Source organism: Halichoeres trimaculatus, unplaced genomic scaffold (assembly GCF_033239565.1).
Source record: "Halichoeres trimaculatus isolate MK-OKI-2021-1 unplaced genomic scaffold, fHalTri1.1 fHalTri1_scaffold_11, whole genome shotgun sequence".
Taxonomy (NCBI): domain Eukaryota; kingdom Metazoa; phylum Chordata; class Actinopteri; order Labriformes; family Labridae; genus Halichoeres; species Halichoeres trimaculatus.
Window position 1 is genome coordinate 27157956 of NW_027437189.1, and position 16096 is coordinate 27174051.

The window sequence follows — 16096 nt, forward strand, 5'->3', positions numbered from 1 at the left end:
GGAAAAGAAGAATCCAAATGATGATGTGTCCTTCACACCCACAAACTCAGCTGGAAAAGATAATGTGTATTCACAATCTAAATCATTTACACTTGTGCCTCACACAGAAAAACTGAAAAGATGAAAAACACAGAGGTTGGGGAAGTGCCTCGTGTTAGAACATAGCCATTTTCCTGACTGCAGCATTTTCTCAATTAGCTGATTATAAATCTTTGTCTATTAACTGCTGGTGCTCTTGTCTGTGATTTTTTTTCTGAGTAATGTCATGTGTTTCTTCAGAAGTGCCCTTCACTCATATGTGCTTTGAGTTTGAGTGTCAGACACATCAAGTGACTGAAAAAGCACAATATCCTTTTACCTATCAGGGGACATTATGTTCTTCTGAGTCTGATCTCCTTTGACTCCTGTCTCAGTCGATTGTTACATAATCTCCCGACCTTAACTGCGCGCACACAAACATTAACACAAAGCCTCTATTCAGCTTTTCTTGCAAAACTATTGAATCACTTCTTGTGAAATGAATCACAGCCACGGTATACAACAATAGCACAACGATGGCGGGTTACATAAGCAAATTAACATCTGCTCAACTTCATGAGCTCGATGACGATCCACATATTTGGATCCCTCTGACACTTTGTGACTTTCTTTTTCCCTAAAAAAGCTCTTTGAAGGTGGGCGGTCATCATGGAGGAGCCTCAGCTGGGGCGAGCTTTCATAGGAGTGGCGGCGCCTCTTGCTAGCACTTGATGCCTGTTCATGCATTTCCCAGAAAAACCACCTTTTGTCAACCCAGAGGAATGTTTTCCCTCCTCTTCCGCCCTGTCATCGAAGACCTAATGTCAGGACTCATCGGGGAATCCGATTCCTACGCAAAATTAGTGAATGAAAAGTACAGCTCCTAGAAAGCATACTTCTTTAGGTGTGTCTTTACTCAATCAAGGTTACAAATTCAAAAAAGGTATGATATTTTATCTCTTAATTGAATTGCACTTGTATCAGAAAGCCCAGGGCTGGGTAAGTAAGAGAAAACACTTGTGGTAAATTGAATACAGTCAGGAACCAGAACAGACTCCGACTTAAGTGTATACATATCAAAGAATCTGCAACCTGAAGGCTGGAACATTGATTCAAACAAATTATTTCAGCCTTACTGAACTCACAACAGATACAACAGACTGCAGACATACCATTCTCCCAGGGCCTCCAAGCAGCGCATTCTGCCCAGGATGAGCTCTGGATCCTCTTTGTTCATGTCGATTTTTTTGTCGTAAGCTACAAGAGCATCCTCCCACTCATGGAGCTTCTCATACCAGGTGGCTTGGATTTCCTAATAGAATATAAAAGACAGTGGGAAAGAATTACACGTAACCATATGAACCTTTTTTTCACGACATGGCCAAATGAGCTTGATATCTGAAGTGTTTGACATGTTTCTCAGCGAAAACCAAGAGTTTTAGAATTACACCCCTCGCTCAATTACAGCAGCTGAAAACATCTTTTATGACAGAACTACATAGCTGTTCAGTGATGTTCGACTTAATCAAGCAATCCCAGGCTTCTAACATCTAAACACTGACCTCCTGTTGCAGAGACGTCTCCATACGGACTTACATTAAAGGGAGTCCAGAGATCTCTTTGAACCTCTGCTGCATAGATGAATCCTGACTGGTATACTAAACAGAGAAACATCACATCCTCCCACAGTAAAGCTTTCCAAATGGTCACCTCATAAACAAGGTTCCTGGAAATGCACAGTGAACCTGTTTTTAATGAGTCTTTTCACTTTTAACATGTTTTCACTGAGAAATATAAATGTAGTCCACAAAGGCAGATGGAAAGACCCGTTTTCCACTGGAGTCCTTACGGTTGGGGAAAAACAAAGATTTCACCTGCTTTAGGGCTTAAAAGGACTGTTCCATAAAAACATGTGAATGCAGCTCTCACCACACTGTTTTTTTCACTGAGTCTTCCCACCACTGACCATTCCCACCCAACACGTCAGGATCTCACCAGCATCCCACACAGCTCCCATCCTGAAGGGGGATTTGTTGCTGTGCAGCACAAATCACTGCATGTCTGTGACTCTTGGCTCGTGTATTTAACCCAAAGTGCACAAAACAGTGACATTTTATTTCAATAGCTTCAATTTTGTGTTTAATTTTCAGGGAAGAAGAGACTCAATGGCTGTTTACTCTTATACATGTTTCAATCTGTCAAAGTATGAAGAGCTCTGTTTCCTCAGACTTGGTGCTTTTGTTTCTTCTGTCTATTAGAGTTTTGTGTTTATGCTGTGTGAAGTCAAACAGAATTTTTTTTTATCATCATTTTATTCTAAGACTAAGCAAAGCACAAAAAGTCACTTCATTTGCAGCAATGCTTAACAAGTAAAAAATGCTTTTCTCTAAAACCTGGTTTAGTTAAATCCAGAAAGGATTTAATTAAACTATGTTTTATTTATTTTAATTTCTTAATTAAATTAAGAAATTAGATAATTAAGAATTTAATTCTTAAAATATATATATATATATATATAGTTTTATTTAATTGTAGATTAAAAAAATGTAAGAATTAAATTAAGAAATTAAATTAATTATCTTCTTGATTTTCTTTCTCTATTTTATTTATTATTTATTTATTTATAAACCACGGAGGAGGTGGTGGAGAGGAGGACTACTTCCAAACTGTCCTCCATGATGGACAAAGACCCCCACCCCCTTCAACACACTCTCACTGCACTAAGGAGCTCTGTCAGTGACGAGACGCTCCACCCGAAGTGGGTGACGGAGAGGAATCGCAGGTCCTTCATTCCTGAAACTGAACAACAAAAACCTCTCCTGTGTGCAGTTATCTGTATTGTTATTGATATGGATGAATGGCTCATGCTCTTTTTTCATTTATTTTCATTTGAGTTGTATTTATGCTAATTCTGATCTTCTTTTAACTATTACTGTCACCGTTAATCTTGTGCCCTGCTGCTGCTGTAAATGTGGAATTTCCCCCTGTGGGACTAATTAAGGTATATCTATCTAAAGCACTTAAGTTCTGCAGCATGCCGAAAAGAGTGCCATAATAAAAATAGTACCTAACATGAACATTAAAAACATCACCAGTCTATTTGAGCAAAGACCATCAGTGGCTGATTCTGGTTTGGTACATTTTGTTATCACTGCACTCATGATTGGTATTGGTCTTGAAAAGCATGTCCAGTACACACAATCAAGAAGCTAACAAAAAACACAGCTACAAAATGATGCACTTTTGGAAACAAGGGAGATGCAAATTAAACCAAAGATTCTTCTATTCCTCTTATGCAACTGATGTGGAAAATCTGTGTTATTATGTCCAATCCATGTTAAAGTTCTGACTGTTTTTTGCAGCAGGACCAGGCTTATATGTGAACATGGAATCTAAACAAAACAGCATGATGTATTTAAGTATTATATGATTTAGTTACACAGTAAATACAATGAATAAGTTTTAATATAACCAACATATAAATCCATCCAAGTCCAGGCTTTAGCTCAATATAAACATGATACATTATGCGGCTTTTAACTTCAAAGTCTCATAGGGAGCTGCACTGAATGAAACTATTTACAGACCTTGCAAACCACTGGCCATTAAAATATAACTACTGTTTGTATTTTCTGGTAGGAAACAGTACATCCATTTATTACTGGAAAAATAGCACAAAGTAGTCCCTGTAGTTTCTGAAAAACACAGCAGAGTGACTTAAAAGGTGTGCGAATGTCTGAAAATCCAAACATCATGTCAATTGGACAAAAAGTCCACCATCCTGTTTTCTGCCCCTGACTACTGATCAGTATAGCAGATGGTTTTTCCACGTGCTGCATGTAAAGAACAGGGTGTTCTGGGAGTTGTTTCTTCAGTGACGCTATATCCCATGTTACAACGTGTGGAAGGTGAAGGGATAACATATGAAGAAGTGTATGCAGACATAAGGCAGGTGCAAAGGGAAATGACAAAAAATGTATCCGGTCTTTGACAGAATAAAGAAATGCTTGAGAGATGTTTTAATTAGCTTTGACTGTGGTGTCAAAACAGATAAACCCAGTGAGATCTGTTCCAAACTCCAGAAGTTTTGAGGATTGAACAGATACAGGGATGAGCATAAGATGTTAAAACTGCATGGTTATCACTGCAGAAATCAGTCATGGAAAATAAGAACAACTAATTCAGGGTTTTAATTAACATACAAGGCACGCTTTGGACAGTATTTGAAAAAGCTACAGCAAAGAAAAAATGGTGCAATCATTTTAACAAAACATCTTGTTTTTCAAAGGATGCCCTGCTGTGCAGACTTAGTGGTTCTATTGACAGGAAAGAGTAGGGCTCAGTTTGATGATACTGTTTCAGTGTAACATCCAATTTCATCTCTTTGGTTGGAAAAGAAAAAGTTGACCAAGCAGAAAAAATAAACCAAAAATTTAAAATAACACTCACCAGTTCACCAAAATGTTTCATGGCATACTCCAGTACTCCTGATGCGGCTTCTGGCTGCTGCAGTTTGTTGTTGATGCTGAAAGATACAGAAAAAAACTCATTTTTACACTACTGGACACTTTGTTTGGCACAATAAGGAAAACATCTAGGTCAATACTGTAATGACTACAGGAAGCCTTCATCAGCTTTCCTTTGATAAACATGACTGAGATTATCCTAACGCAGAATTGACTCAGCATCATGACCTGACACTGCACCAGAGTTCCTGCTTTGGTTACTGACTGCTTTCTCTGTGTACCATCATTCTACCTCAAAGAAGATCAATGATGGTAGTCATTCAACACCAGGCCTGTCTTTAAACTCTTCTAAACAAACAAACAAGGCTCAAAACATTTCAGCGATGCAGAAGAAATACAGCCTTTTTTCAGCAGTGTTTACCAGCCAAAGCAAATGCACCTACTGACGTTTGTTATGCTATTTTGATAAATGATGTGCTATCTGTCATGACACCACTATTCCCACTCACCCATACTACCACCACCACATCTGGAAACACTCGTAGGAACCTCAAGTCTATTATATTTCCTCAACTGCTAAACCTGTGCGCAGCCACGGCCAATACATCTGTAAAATGTAGCTTTTGAAGAGCACTGGTATGCAGTGGTGCTCCCGGAGACAGCAGGCTAATGTTGATGAAGGATATTTAAGCGTATGTGTCAGAAACCTGGTTTGACACAGGGTAAAGGCCAAAAAATGTGATGAAATGGCACAGCAAGTGGTCATGCCAAAGCTCAGGGAGCTGCTGGTGCAGAGCTACATGATGACGGGTAGAATAACAAATCATCCCAACAGGAGCCATCTTTTACAATGTTTGAAACAGAAGACGAACTGACCACTGAAAGTTACTTTCAAGAAGTGTCCTGAGCTGATAATGGGCCCATGTGTGTCCAATGAGGGAATCTAAAAAAAAACAAGGTTCCAGTAGTTCTCTCCTAAAACTGACTGAATTAGATACAGATTACTGAGTAGTTAAGTTTTTATCGTCACAATTAAAGCTCAGTCACTCAAATATGGTTTCAGTGTATATAATATTGTTGCCATTATGTTCCATGAGAGCAAATCTGGCCACAACAGTTTGTGCAATCACTCAGATGTTCAGCTTTATCTAAGAGTTAAATAAGAGTTGGGACTGCAACACTGGACAGGTTGTCCAGGAATTGTGAACATTTTTTGCACAAAGGTCCCTCATTTTATTGAACCAAAAGTACAGGACAGATTTTCACATATGAAGAAAAAAATATCATCATACGTAATCGTTAACAGTCAAAATCTGCCCAGACGTCTAGAACCAGTGGTCATTACATAACCCGGAGTATCTTCCTGTCTCAGCTGTCTTTAGTTTCTGACTTTTTGCCTTCAGCAACTGAAGTGCATTCACAATGGGACTGAGGTCAGGTGAACATTCCTCTCCTGTGGATGAAAATTCTCTGGTTGCTATGGCAGTTTGTTTTGGGTTATTGTCCTCCTGCAGTGTGAGGCGAGGTCCAAAACGCGCTGTGTTGATTCTTTGCAGACAGGATTGCTCTGCACACTTTAGAGTCCATGCTGCTGCTCAGGACTTAATATCACCTCCACCAGACAGAGTGGTGGTATGCATCGGATAATGGGCTGCTCTTTTTCCCCAGCACTCTCCTCTTTCTACCACTCTCTGCTAGTCGTTCATCTGTGTCTCATCAGTCTATAAGATCTTGTTCCAGGACTCTGCAGGTTTCTTGATTCACCAAAGTGATTCTGTAACCTAGCCCCTTCAGTTCTTCACATTTCTCCGCAGTTTTCATCTTGTGGCTGAAGCCTATGCAGTCAGTCTGGTGAAGTCATTTCAGTTGTGTGGTTCTTTTCACAGATATGCCCGTGTTGTGACCCAGCCAGCGTCATGACGAAGAGTTTTCTTTACCCGGCAAAACATTTTTTTTGTCATGGACATCAGTCATCTCTCCAGGGTCTCCTTTGCTGCTGCAAAGTGGTCATATCCATCGGCTTTATATGTGAAACAGACATAACCTCAGTGATGTCAACCAATAAGGATGAGATGAAATATTGATAAGGGAAGGTGTCACTTTTTTAACATGTGGGATGATTTTAAGTATGCTATTACTAAAATTGATATTCTAATTGAAATAAAATTGCAACAATCTAAGCAGTTTTCTTCACCAATCTGGCTAACTTCATCCCTCCTTCATGGTTCATTTTGTTGGGTAACAAACATAGGACAATTAGCTTATGAATTAACCAGAAGGGTGGGAAAAATGCAGGATGAAAGACGAGACAAGAGCACATTGTCTCTCATTGCATTGTATGCTGAAATAGCACGATCAAGCAGAAATCTCCAGTTTAAAAATATGAGACAATGCCGAAGTACTAAAATCTTCTGTTTCTCAAGTGTCTGCTTGAGGCTGACTCTGGATGTACTGGAAGTCACATACACACCAAGCCAAAAAAAACAGTTTTCACAGTATAAATAAACCTATTTACAGCCTGGTTCAGAAAACATCTCCTGTATAAATCACTCATTTCATTATCGGCACACACTATACGACGGGTGGATTTTTTTTTAACCTGGCAGTAGAAGATACTAGGATTAAGAATTTGCCCAATCAGAAGCACAGCTTAGGTCACATGGTTGATGGGTACCCTATAGCTGTTGGTGCGAAGACTCAAAGTCTCTGTCACTTCAAATATGGCCACACCAGACGATTTGCTTCAAAAGTGTGTTTTAGAAACAGATGAGTGATGTCACAGAGACTACATTCATCAGTTCATGGGTACGATGTGTAACCCAACATAATGTAACATATTCTAACATACCAACGTAATATAACACACCCGATGTCATACCCTGACCAACAATATTGTGTCAGAATGTAAGATAAGTTTAGAGGAACATAAAGCTTTGTCCAAGTCTTGAAATAAGCAGTTTGCTAAACTACGTATTGCAAGCAGTGAAGTCACTGCTTGCTGGCAAATAAAAGGATGCAGGCTTAGACATCCTTCATAGGTTCTTTTAATCAAGAAGCCAAGTCCAAGTCTTTATTCCTGGATTATAATTGTGCTATGTTTTTAAAGGATGTACCCACAATGGTTGGGCTGTGGACATATACATCAGTTATGCCTATCAGCCCAGGGATGTGAAGGCCATTATATTGAAGGTTGAGATTTACATTTTAACTGTTTTATCTCTTTGAAGATAATTAAATGTGCACATACCCCATTTAATACCTTAACAACCAGAATACAATTGTTTATCCTCACCAGGGAAGAGTTTGCCAGCCAGTCAAAGAGCTGGCACATAGTGAGAGAGACAACCATTCACGCTCTGGGAATTTGAAATTGCCATTTAACCAAGTAACCTAAGCTGCTTTCGGCTAGGGGAGGAATCTGAAGCCATGCAGAAACTCTCTCACTGTGAGGTGAGAATACTAACCACTGCAACACCCTGTTGCCTCGCACATATTAAATTATGTAACTAAGTCCAAGTTGTTTGCCAGAAGAACAAAATAATTAAAGTGCTCTTGAAAGGAAACTATAAAAGTGTTGTAAAAATCTTATGAGCAGATTCACACGATCAATCACAAACTGGACCAAAACGTGACAAAAGATGTTCTTTTATAATTTCATGTTACATAGCAGTAAATATTTTCCTCCCATAGACTAGAGCATCTGAGATGACTTTAAGAATACAGTGTTGAAACAGATGATGTAGGGTGCAATATTTCAAGACCTGAAGGAAATCAGATTGGACAGAATGTGATTGCATAAGAGAAAATGAGCTCATTTCAGTAAATAGACATTTGTCTGTGACTCCTGTGGGGCCTTACAGAGTTCCATGCAGAGTTTCAGCATCCTATTAAATAACTCTCCTACAGTCTTCAATAAACACATCCAGTTTTCAAACTAACATTGACGATATCAAATGGGTATGCTGTATGATTTTAATCAGTCCAAAATTTGACTACTTGTTGACAAATAATCGCCTCTTAGGCATCAATTGAACAAAGAACTGAACCACACACAAGCTGCCGAGGTACGCTAAAGCTGCCCAGATGTGGCCTCTTCTGAGGAGACAAATCAGAATAAGGCCCTTCTCTCCCCGTACCCTGAAGATTTCTTTGTCCCTCAGCTAAAGCCATCTGGCTGCCAGTTCCAAGCACGCGCTGTCTAAACGCATCCAGATGACACGACTCGCATAACGTTCTCTTCAAGAAAAAACTCTTACAGGCTATGAGCAAGCAGAAAACTTCTCGAAATCACTGTTGAGACTTCTTTTAATGCAGAGCCACTAGTGCTGTTTCCCAACTGGGAGGTATGGTCAAGCCAGTGAGAAAGGGCTGAAGTTTAAACCCTAACACCTGCAGAACTGCCTCAAAGTTCTTACCATGAAGTTTGAACAATGTGTACTTTCTATTCTGAATCAGATATTCAGAGGTTTAATTTTAAACCCTGAATGAGGTTAGCGTGTGGCTCTGAAACACTGAGTTGAATGTCAGGATGCTTAATACTCCTGTCCATATGCACGATGCCAGCCTGCAGAGTAAACAAAACAAAAACCAAACTGCCTAAAAGAAGACCATTGACTTCAAAACACAAATGCACACCCAATACCTGTGTTTGAACATATTCTTAGAGAGGAGGAAAAATGTGTTTTTTTCAGTCAGCTTACTATGACTACAAACAGTCATTGCCTCTTATAGTGGAAAAACAGAACACTGTTATTTTGCTTTGCAAATATCTGTGGTCAGAAAAGAAAGAGTCCTTCCTTCTATTTGACTGTTTTTAACTATGACTTTGGACACTGGAGAACAATATATTGAATTTTATTTTTAAGTCTCTAGAGTGTAAGACAAATGATTTATGCCACCGCAGACTTTGAATCGGCATGTATACATTAGATTTCAAATACTTTAAGCCCGGATTACCTTCGGTCAGAGGGAACCCAGAGGGAGTACAAATGTATATATCATTTTCAAATGTTAGACTACAGAAAAAACACATGAATTTAAGTGATGTGGTTTGGCTTTTTCATTGAGAAGAGAAATCAGATCCCTGAGGAAATTGCAGATGTTTTCCCCCACAGAGGGCAAGATGTATGTGAATCACACAGAGGAAAAGCAGGCCTCACTACTGGACCTGATCTAATCTAATTAGGAAGATATCCACTTAATCCTTACTGATTTTGTTGGCCCTTTGTTTGCCAAGAGCTGACTCCATCTCTTGATGCTGCAACAGAAATGCCAATCAAAACATTGTTCAAAGAAGCTGCTCATATTATTTACTTTTCATTTCAATCTGGTCAACATGTATGTAGGTTGGGATTAGAAGTCTCACAAGTCTAAATTTAGAAGGAAAATGATTCATTGTCATCGCCCAAATCAAAGCACGACCCATGAGTCTCAGAGTAGTTTTGTCTTTCTCTACTGTCATACGATTACCTGTACATGCAGCTGTAAACACAACCAACAAAGCTAGCCAAACTGTTAGCTACTTGGTTTGTTTACAACTCAAAGAGATGGCTTTAGACAGGTAAATGGCTGAGTGTAACAAATAGTAAAAGGAGCAAACTGTATTCACCCAATGTGACCCAATTTGACTTGTCAAAATGCAGTATTCTGTTGAAATGTCTCCATTTCCTGCTTCCAATGACTGTGGTTTGTTCACAGTAATTGACATGCTTTATATTGTGGTCATTGTTTAATGTTTGTTTATCGATTTTACATCTGTAGCTTGTAAACTTCCTTTTTAGCTCAGAAGGGAACGTAAGGACAAAGTCAAAGCAACATCTATGACAAAAGTTTGGATTTGCAGCTGACCCACTAGTGCGGTTTGCCAAGAAGCAAGCTGAGTCGGCTTGAAAGAAAGGGGAAAAAATCTGCTCATATACATTGTGAAACACTTTTTTTCATTGTTCGGTTTGGGTGAAAGTAATGAATTTGGATATCGAGGAGTAGGCTGGGGAATGTTACTTTAACAGCAACTGCTTGGCTGCTCCAACACCGCTGTGGATACTTCATACTACTGATCTGTAAAAGAAAAACGGTGTAAAAAGAGTAACACTGGCTGTTTCGGCTGGTCTTCGAACCTAAAAAACAATTTGTTACAGGGGCAGCCAAAACACAATCAACAAATTCCCGGGCAGAAAGAAACTAACGTCTTAGACGTGGATTTCTTTCCATTTCTGTCCAAACTTGTCGTAGTGGGGTACAAATGAGAAATGGGTTCAGTTACAAGATTGTTGACATCACTTACTTTGCTTCCTAAACTGAGCATTGTCTCTAAGACAAACAACTCCTGGAAGAAGAAGCATGGCAAGCCCACCCTGTGAAACTAGAAGGAGCATTATTCAACACAAAATGACCTCATGTTTGCAGGAAATATGTCACGTATTGCTCTACGTAATGTTTAGTCGAGGACTTGTTTTATAAAACAAGGATTAATCTACCCTGACAAACAGGTGGCAACGTTTAACGCAAATCCTCAAATATGTCAACACAGAAAGACACGCAGGTACAATCCATGAGAAGAAAGTAAAATGCTGCATTTTAGATTAATTCTAGTATCTGAAATGTTTAAAACTGCTGATTGCTGTGGATTTTAACCCTGAGTGACACATCTTCATATTTTCACATTTCCCCCAAACTCTGGAGTACATAAGACCACTCAGGCTGCCATTTTAACCGTTTTGCCTCATCCTGAAACTTTTATTGCGATGAAAGAGTCGTTTTTATATCATGGGAGAAAAAAAAATGAACAACTATCTCCCAGAAATATCAAGTCGCAGGCACTTAGAAAACGATCAACCTTAAGGATCCAATATAAATCCGTATTCCAGCTGGACTGTTGTTTTAGCAGAAAATGGTTCTTTCCTGCTGGCTGTTCATGGAAAAGTTCATTTTCCTCTTTTGGATTGGGGTTGTATGAGGTACTTTTCAATTATGATTGAGTTAGCTACAAGGGATTTCAGTCAGCTTGGCCTCTTTGTAAAGTTAGGCTATCAAGCTCTACCATGTAATGAAGCTCATTTGAAGAAACTCCAACACAAATACGATGGTGACGGTAACAGAAAGAAGATTCGTTTTTAGACTATTCTCAGGCTCATCACAAACCTGTTCTTGAGCCAGAAGCCTGCAACTTCTACTGAAAAATACCTCCCACAATTCTACTCTAAAAACACAAAACTATCTGTTAAACATGTCCGATAAATATCTTGGCATGTTCATTTCTAAAAATGCTCTGAAAGATGGAGTCAATCAGCTCGGTGAAGTACGACCTTAAATTGATAAGAACCTTTTAACAGAAAGTGTCCCAATGGTTTTTTCTGCAGCCTGATCCTTAAACCTTGGGTGTATGATTTAAAACGCAACAGCCATGACTTCAGAAGTCAAACAGAAGAGTACCTCAGAGCATTTACAGTTCAGAGATACAGCAGAAAGATTAATGCTTTCACATGACCAGTGCTTCATCCCTCATTCAGGTAATATCTCATACAACAGACAGCCCTGGTTCTGAACAGTTTCAGCCAACACCATTCATATGAAAACTTAGAATTGTACATCAATCTACATGCCTGCTATGTGCACATCTTCTCTGGACATAATGAGCAACGTGTTGTGATTACGTAACCCGGATCTGGACCTGTGTGTGTCTTAAGAAACAGCAGAATCGCATGCATCACCGTTTGAAATAAGCATGTAGAGAGAAACAGTGGTTACCTCAGTCACAAACTGTCTTCATGATCATTCTGGGACAGGCCTGGCTTAAGGAAGCCTGAACTCATCAGTGACACATGTAACTGGCTCTTTGTCTTCTATGTTTGCCAGGACAAAAAAGTAGTTGTTTCATTCCTGAGCAGATGCTGCAGCATGGGGAAACGCTTAGTATCCCCTGACTTTGAGACCGCTTCTTCGAAATGATCAGGCACGCTCTGTAAATCATGAGGCAGAGGGCAAATAGGACATTTTGAACCGACAAGGGTGCTGCTAGGAACACAGAATGATCAAATAACTCTTGTTTAAATGTATACATAGAATAAACGGGGTAATCCTTCACGTGGTTTGTTTATTCTTGTCTTCATGGAAGCTGAGCGTGTTAGGGGGCCATTGAGACATCAGCCAGAAAAACTACCACTTTCATGTTTACGCCATACTATCACCACACTGGGACACGGCTGCAGAATGTGTCTCCCGGGTTTCTCACCTTCAGGTCAAGAGGCCAGCAGAACAAAGGCTCTCTAGTGGGCCAAAACACAAAAAACCATCTGACAGTTACCTCATTGGAATGTTGCAGTCGCTTTGTGGAAAAAGAGTATACAATGTTTTGGAAAGACTTGAGTTTCTGCAGGCTACATATTGACCACATCTTCAGTGAAATTATCCATTAAATATTTCCAAAAAAAAGCTGCCAGCTCTTGGGTATTTGCTTTGTTTTGTATAACTAAATCTGACTGTTAATTGGTTGTTGTAATAATTGATTTTTTTCCTAAACAACGGAAAAAAGCATGCAGTCTATTTGTCAACACACGAATACACAGCTTGAGGGTGTCCGGGATGCAGCTGCCTGACCAAATCACAAAAGCATGACCATACTTTTTCAATTTTAGCTTCCCCTCAGTGGCTACCTGTCCATTTCTCAAACTCACTTCTCAAACTGTAGTTTGCGCCAGGTTAGAGTGAGTTTCTGAATTACTAATCATCAGTGAGTATCCTGAGAAACTCTAGTAAAGTCTTGTTACATAACAGTAACAGGTGATTCAATCTGTGTACCATTCATTTGTTTTCAAATATAAACCCTGAACAGAACAACAGATAAACCACTCATTTCATTCATGTTTTTTTCCAAAAGTAAGACAAAAGAGGGATAACGACTCTTGTTTTTACTTTCATTTTTAATAACTCACATTCCCTACCATTGTCACGCCCAGGATCTGCACTGCTGTTTTGTTACCATGTCTGTATGTTGTGTTCCAGGTTGTAAATAAGTCATATAAACCTTGACACTGTGATCACTTAACAGCTCCTCGGTTTATAAGCAGCCACAATGACAACAGAAAGAAAAAAACAAGACATCCGGCCTTGTTTTAGTTTAAAAACCACAGTTGACATCAAAACATTGCTTTCTTGTTAACATCTGTTTAAAACAAAATCTAGGATATAATAAGAAATGGAATAAAGCTTGCACAGTATTTAAACATTATTTACCGGTTGAGGAAGGGAAATTGTTTGTACTTGTAGTGTTTATACCTGAACTGATGAAATACTATCTAAATTCAGTGACAGCTTTACGTAATATCTAAGCCTATAAATACTTGAGAGTTAGTAGAAACAGTCAACACTAAGTGCTGACTGGAGGGGTTTTTGTTCTCTGTCCCGTGACCCGACTGTTTTTACATCCCAGTGTCACGAAACGTCTCTGTGAAGCAGTGCCACTCAGGCTTATCCACAGCAGGGGAAATGTTTCCAAAAGGATAGTAGCTAATCCACCTTCCTCCCCTCTAGTACTGTTTGTCCCTGCTACCGTTGTGTTGGGTGGTGAGCAGATGCCTGCTGCCTTACTTTCATGTGGTGTATGACAACAGATGCCACCTGGTAGCCATCACCAGCTTTAGACACCGGACCTCTTGATGAGCTTTCAAAGCATCCAGTACACCATCAGTGAGCTGGAGGATGCCCTGCTGCATACGGTCCCCTTCATTAAGGGGAATATGGAAAAGTTTATTTCGGCCCTTAACGTGACTATGTTTAAGTCAGTAGAGGATCAATAGCCATTACTACAGTTAGAAATTTGTTTACCAGAAAAAGCCTGAATAATAATATATTACCATTTTCTGGATGAAAATACTTCCCAACAGTGCTACCCATCAATATACCATCTATGATCTGTGCTTGTTTACATCCAGGTAGTAGATCTTTAAATCATTATGGTTGCAGCCATTAACCAGAGCTGCAGCCCTGGTGAGGGAAATCTGAATATTTTGGTGACATTTAGTGGACAACAACTTCCTGTGAAGCATGGCAGGTACAATCCTCAACTTGACAAGTCTGCACCATCAAAAATTATTTTACCATTTAAGATTGTGACTCATTCCTTCTTTTCATAACCAGTGCATTTTGGTGACCATTCTCCAAATTCAATAATGTATAGACTTTTCAACTGTACTGTGCTACTGTAGAAACATGGCAGCCTCTATGGAAGTAGACACAGCCCTACATAGATAGAAAAAAAAGGCTTATTTCAAATTCAGGCATGTCCGTGTTTTAGAAGAGTTCCACTATGCTGACTAAATAATTTCTGTGAGTCTAATATTAGGAACGGCTGAAGTGAAATCATTACTAATGTGGGAGCATTCCAGTACAAGCCCTCATGAGACATTGATATAGTAGATCTTCAGTAAATTGTAAACATCCCTCTAGGACTCTGTTTTTACTAAAATGATCACCTAGATCCTCGGTATTAGTTGAATTTATTGGCTCTTTTGCATTTTTGATTACATTATTTAAAAACCACACTGGTGCATTGACATTCCAAGAAAAGCAAAAACTGTTAACTTTAGCCTCATTATTTCTCTTTAAACTAGACAGGACACGTCAAGGAGTGAAAGCACCACAAGGGATATAATTGTTACAAAGGTGCCAAAACTATCACCAAAATTTGCACAGTCAACGTCAGGATCTTTTGTGTGACTAAAGCCGACAGGTGGAAGGGGTTACTGTTATTAACGATTACGTAATTCTAGGTTTTTCGGATAGAGCCCTGGAATCCACTGGCTCCTGCTTTCACCTCCTGCCTTTCCTGTAATTGAACCCATGAGCTCTCTGCCGACGGCTTGGCCCTGGTGGTCACCGTTTGATTGCAAATCGTTTTTCCAGTGTATTTAGGGACACAAAAGCCGTCTGTGACCACAGTCTGACTAAGAGACACTTTGTTTTGTCAGCTCACACTTATCAAAGATAGATGACTGCTCTAATGAGTGCAGCAGGGTGTTAGACTTGTCTTAATGGGCAAAGGAAAAAAACTGTTCAATGAAACGTGTGGGTTTTCTGGGGAAGTCATAAAAGGCGAGGGCTTGGTTAGAGCCGAGTGAATCCCTCCAAAGTTAAAGGGAGCCGTGCATTCTTCACACGGAGCCTGGTGAGACATGGTTAAAGGCTAAATAGTGTTTAAAGGAGGTGTTTGAAAGGAAAACACAGCATGAAGCTGAACGTATAAAACAGCATCCAGATGAATGACAGAGTCCAGGACCAGAGGAAAGTGATGCCGCTGGGATGCATTGCTGGAGAGGGAGTGACTCAGAGCAGTTCGGGCAGAGAGGAAATCCAGGGAAAGCAAATTATCCACATTTTTCCAAAAGACACTGACGCACATCAATGACTTAAGAGTAGGAAAGGCATGTCAACAAGCTCGACGCAACATCAAAATATTACAGCACTGAGGAGCTGGAAACAGCTTTCAAGTGTAGTAAAATCATAAGACAGGCATTTGGGTGAAAATAGTAAATATTTTACACATTTTCAGATTTTTTATGTAAGACTAGGAAATGTTCTGGATTTTCTAAATTGGCAGCCATGCAGAAAATTATATT

The 16096-nt window shown here is 39.5% G+C and overlaps 1 protein-coding gene across 1 annotated transcript in view; it reads right to left on the reverse strand.

Moving 5' to 3' along the window:
• Positions 1 to 16096, reverse strand: part of mtor (mechanistic target of rapamycin kinase) — a 107628-nt gene that overhangs the window by 43735 nt on the left and 47797 nt on the right. Inside the window, exons 29-30 of the mRNA XM_074680973.1 lie at positions 4468 to 4543; positions 1191 to 1330 (exon numbers count right to left, since the gene is read on the reverse strand). Of these exons, the coding sequence (XP_074537074.1) occupies positions 1191 to 1330; positions 4468 to 4543 (216 nt within the window). The remainder of the gene's footprint in view (positions 1 to 1190; positions 1331 to 4467; positions 4544 to 16096) is intronic.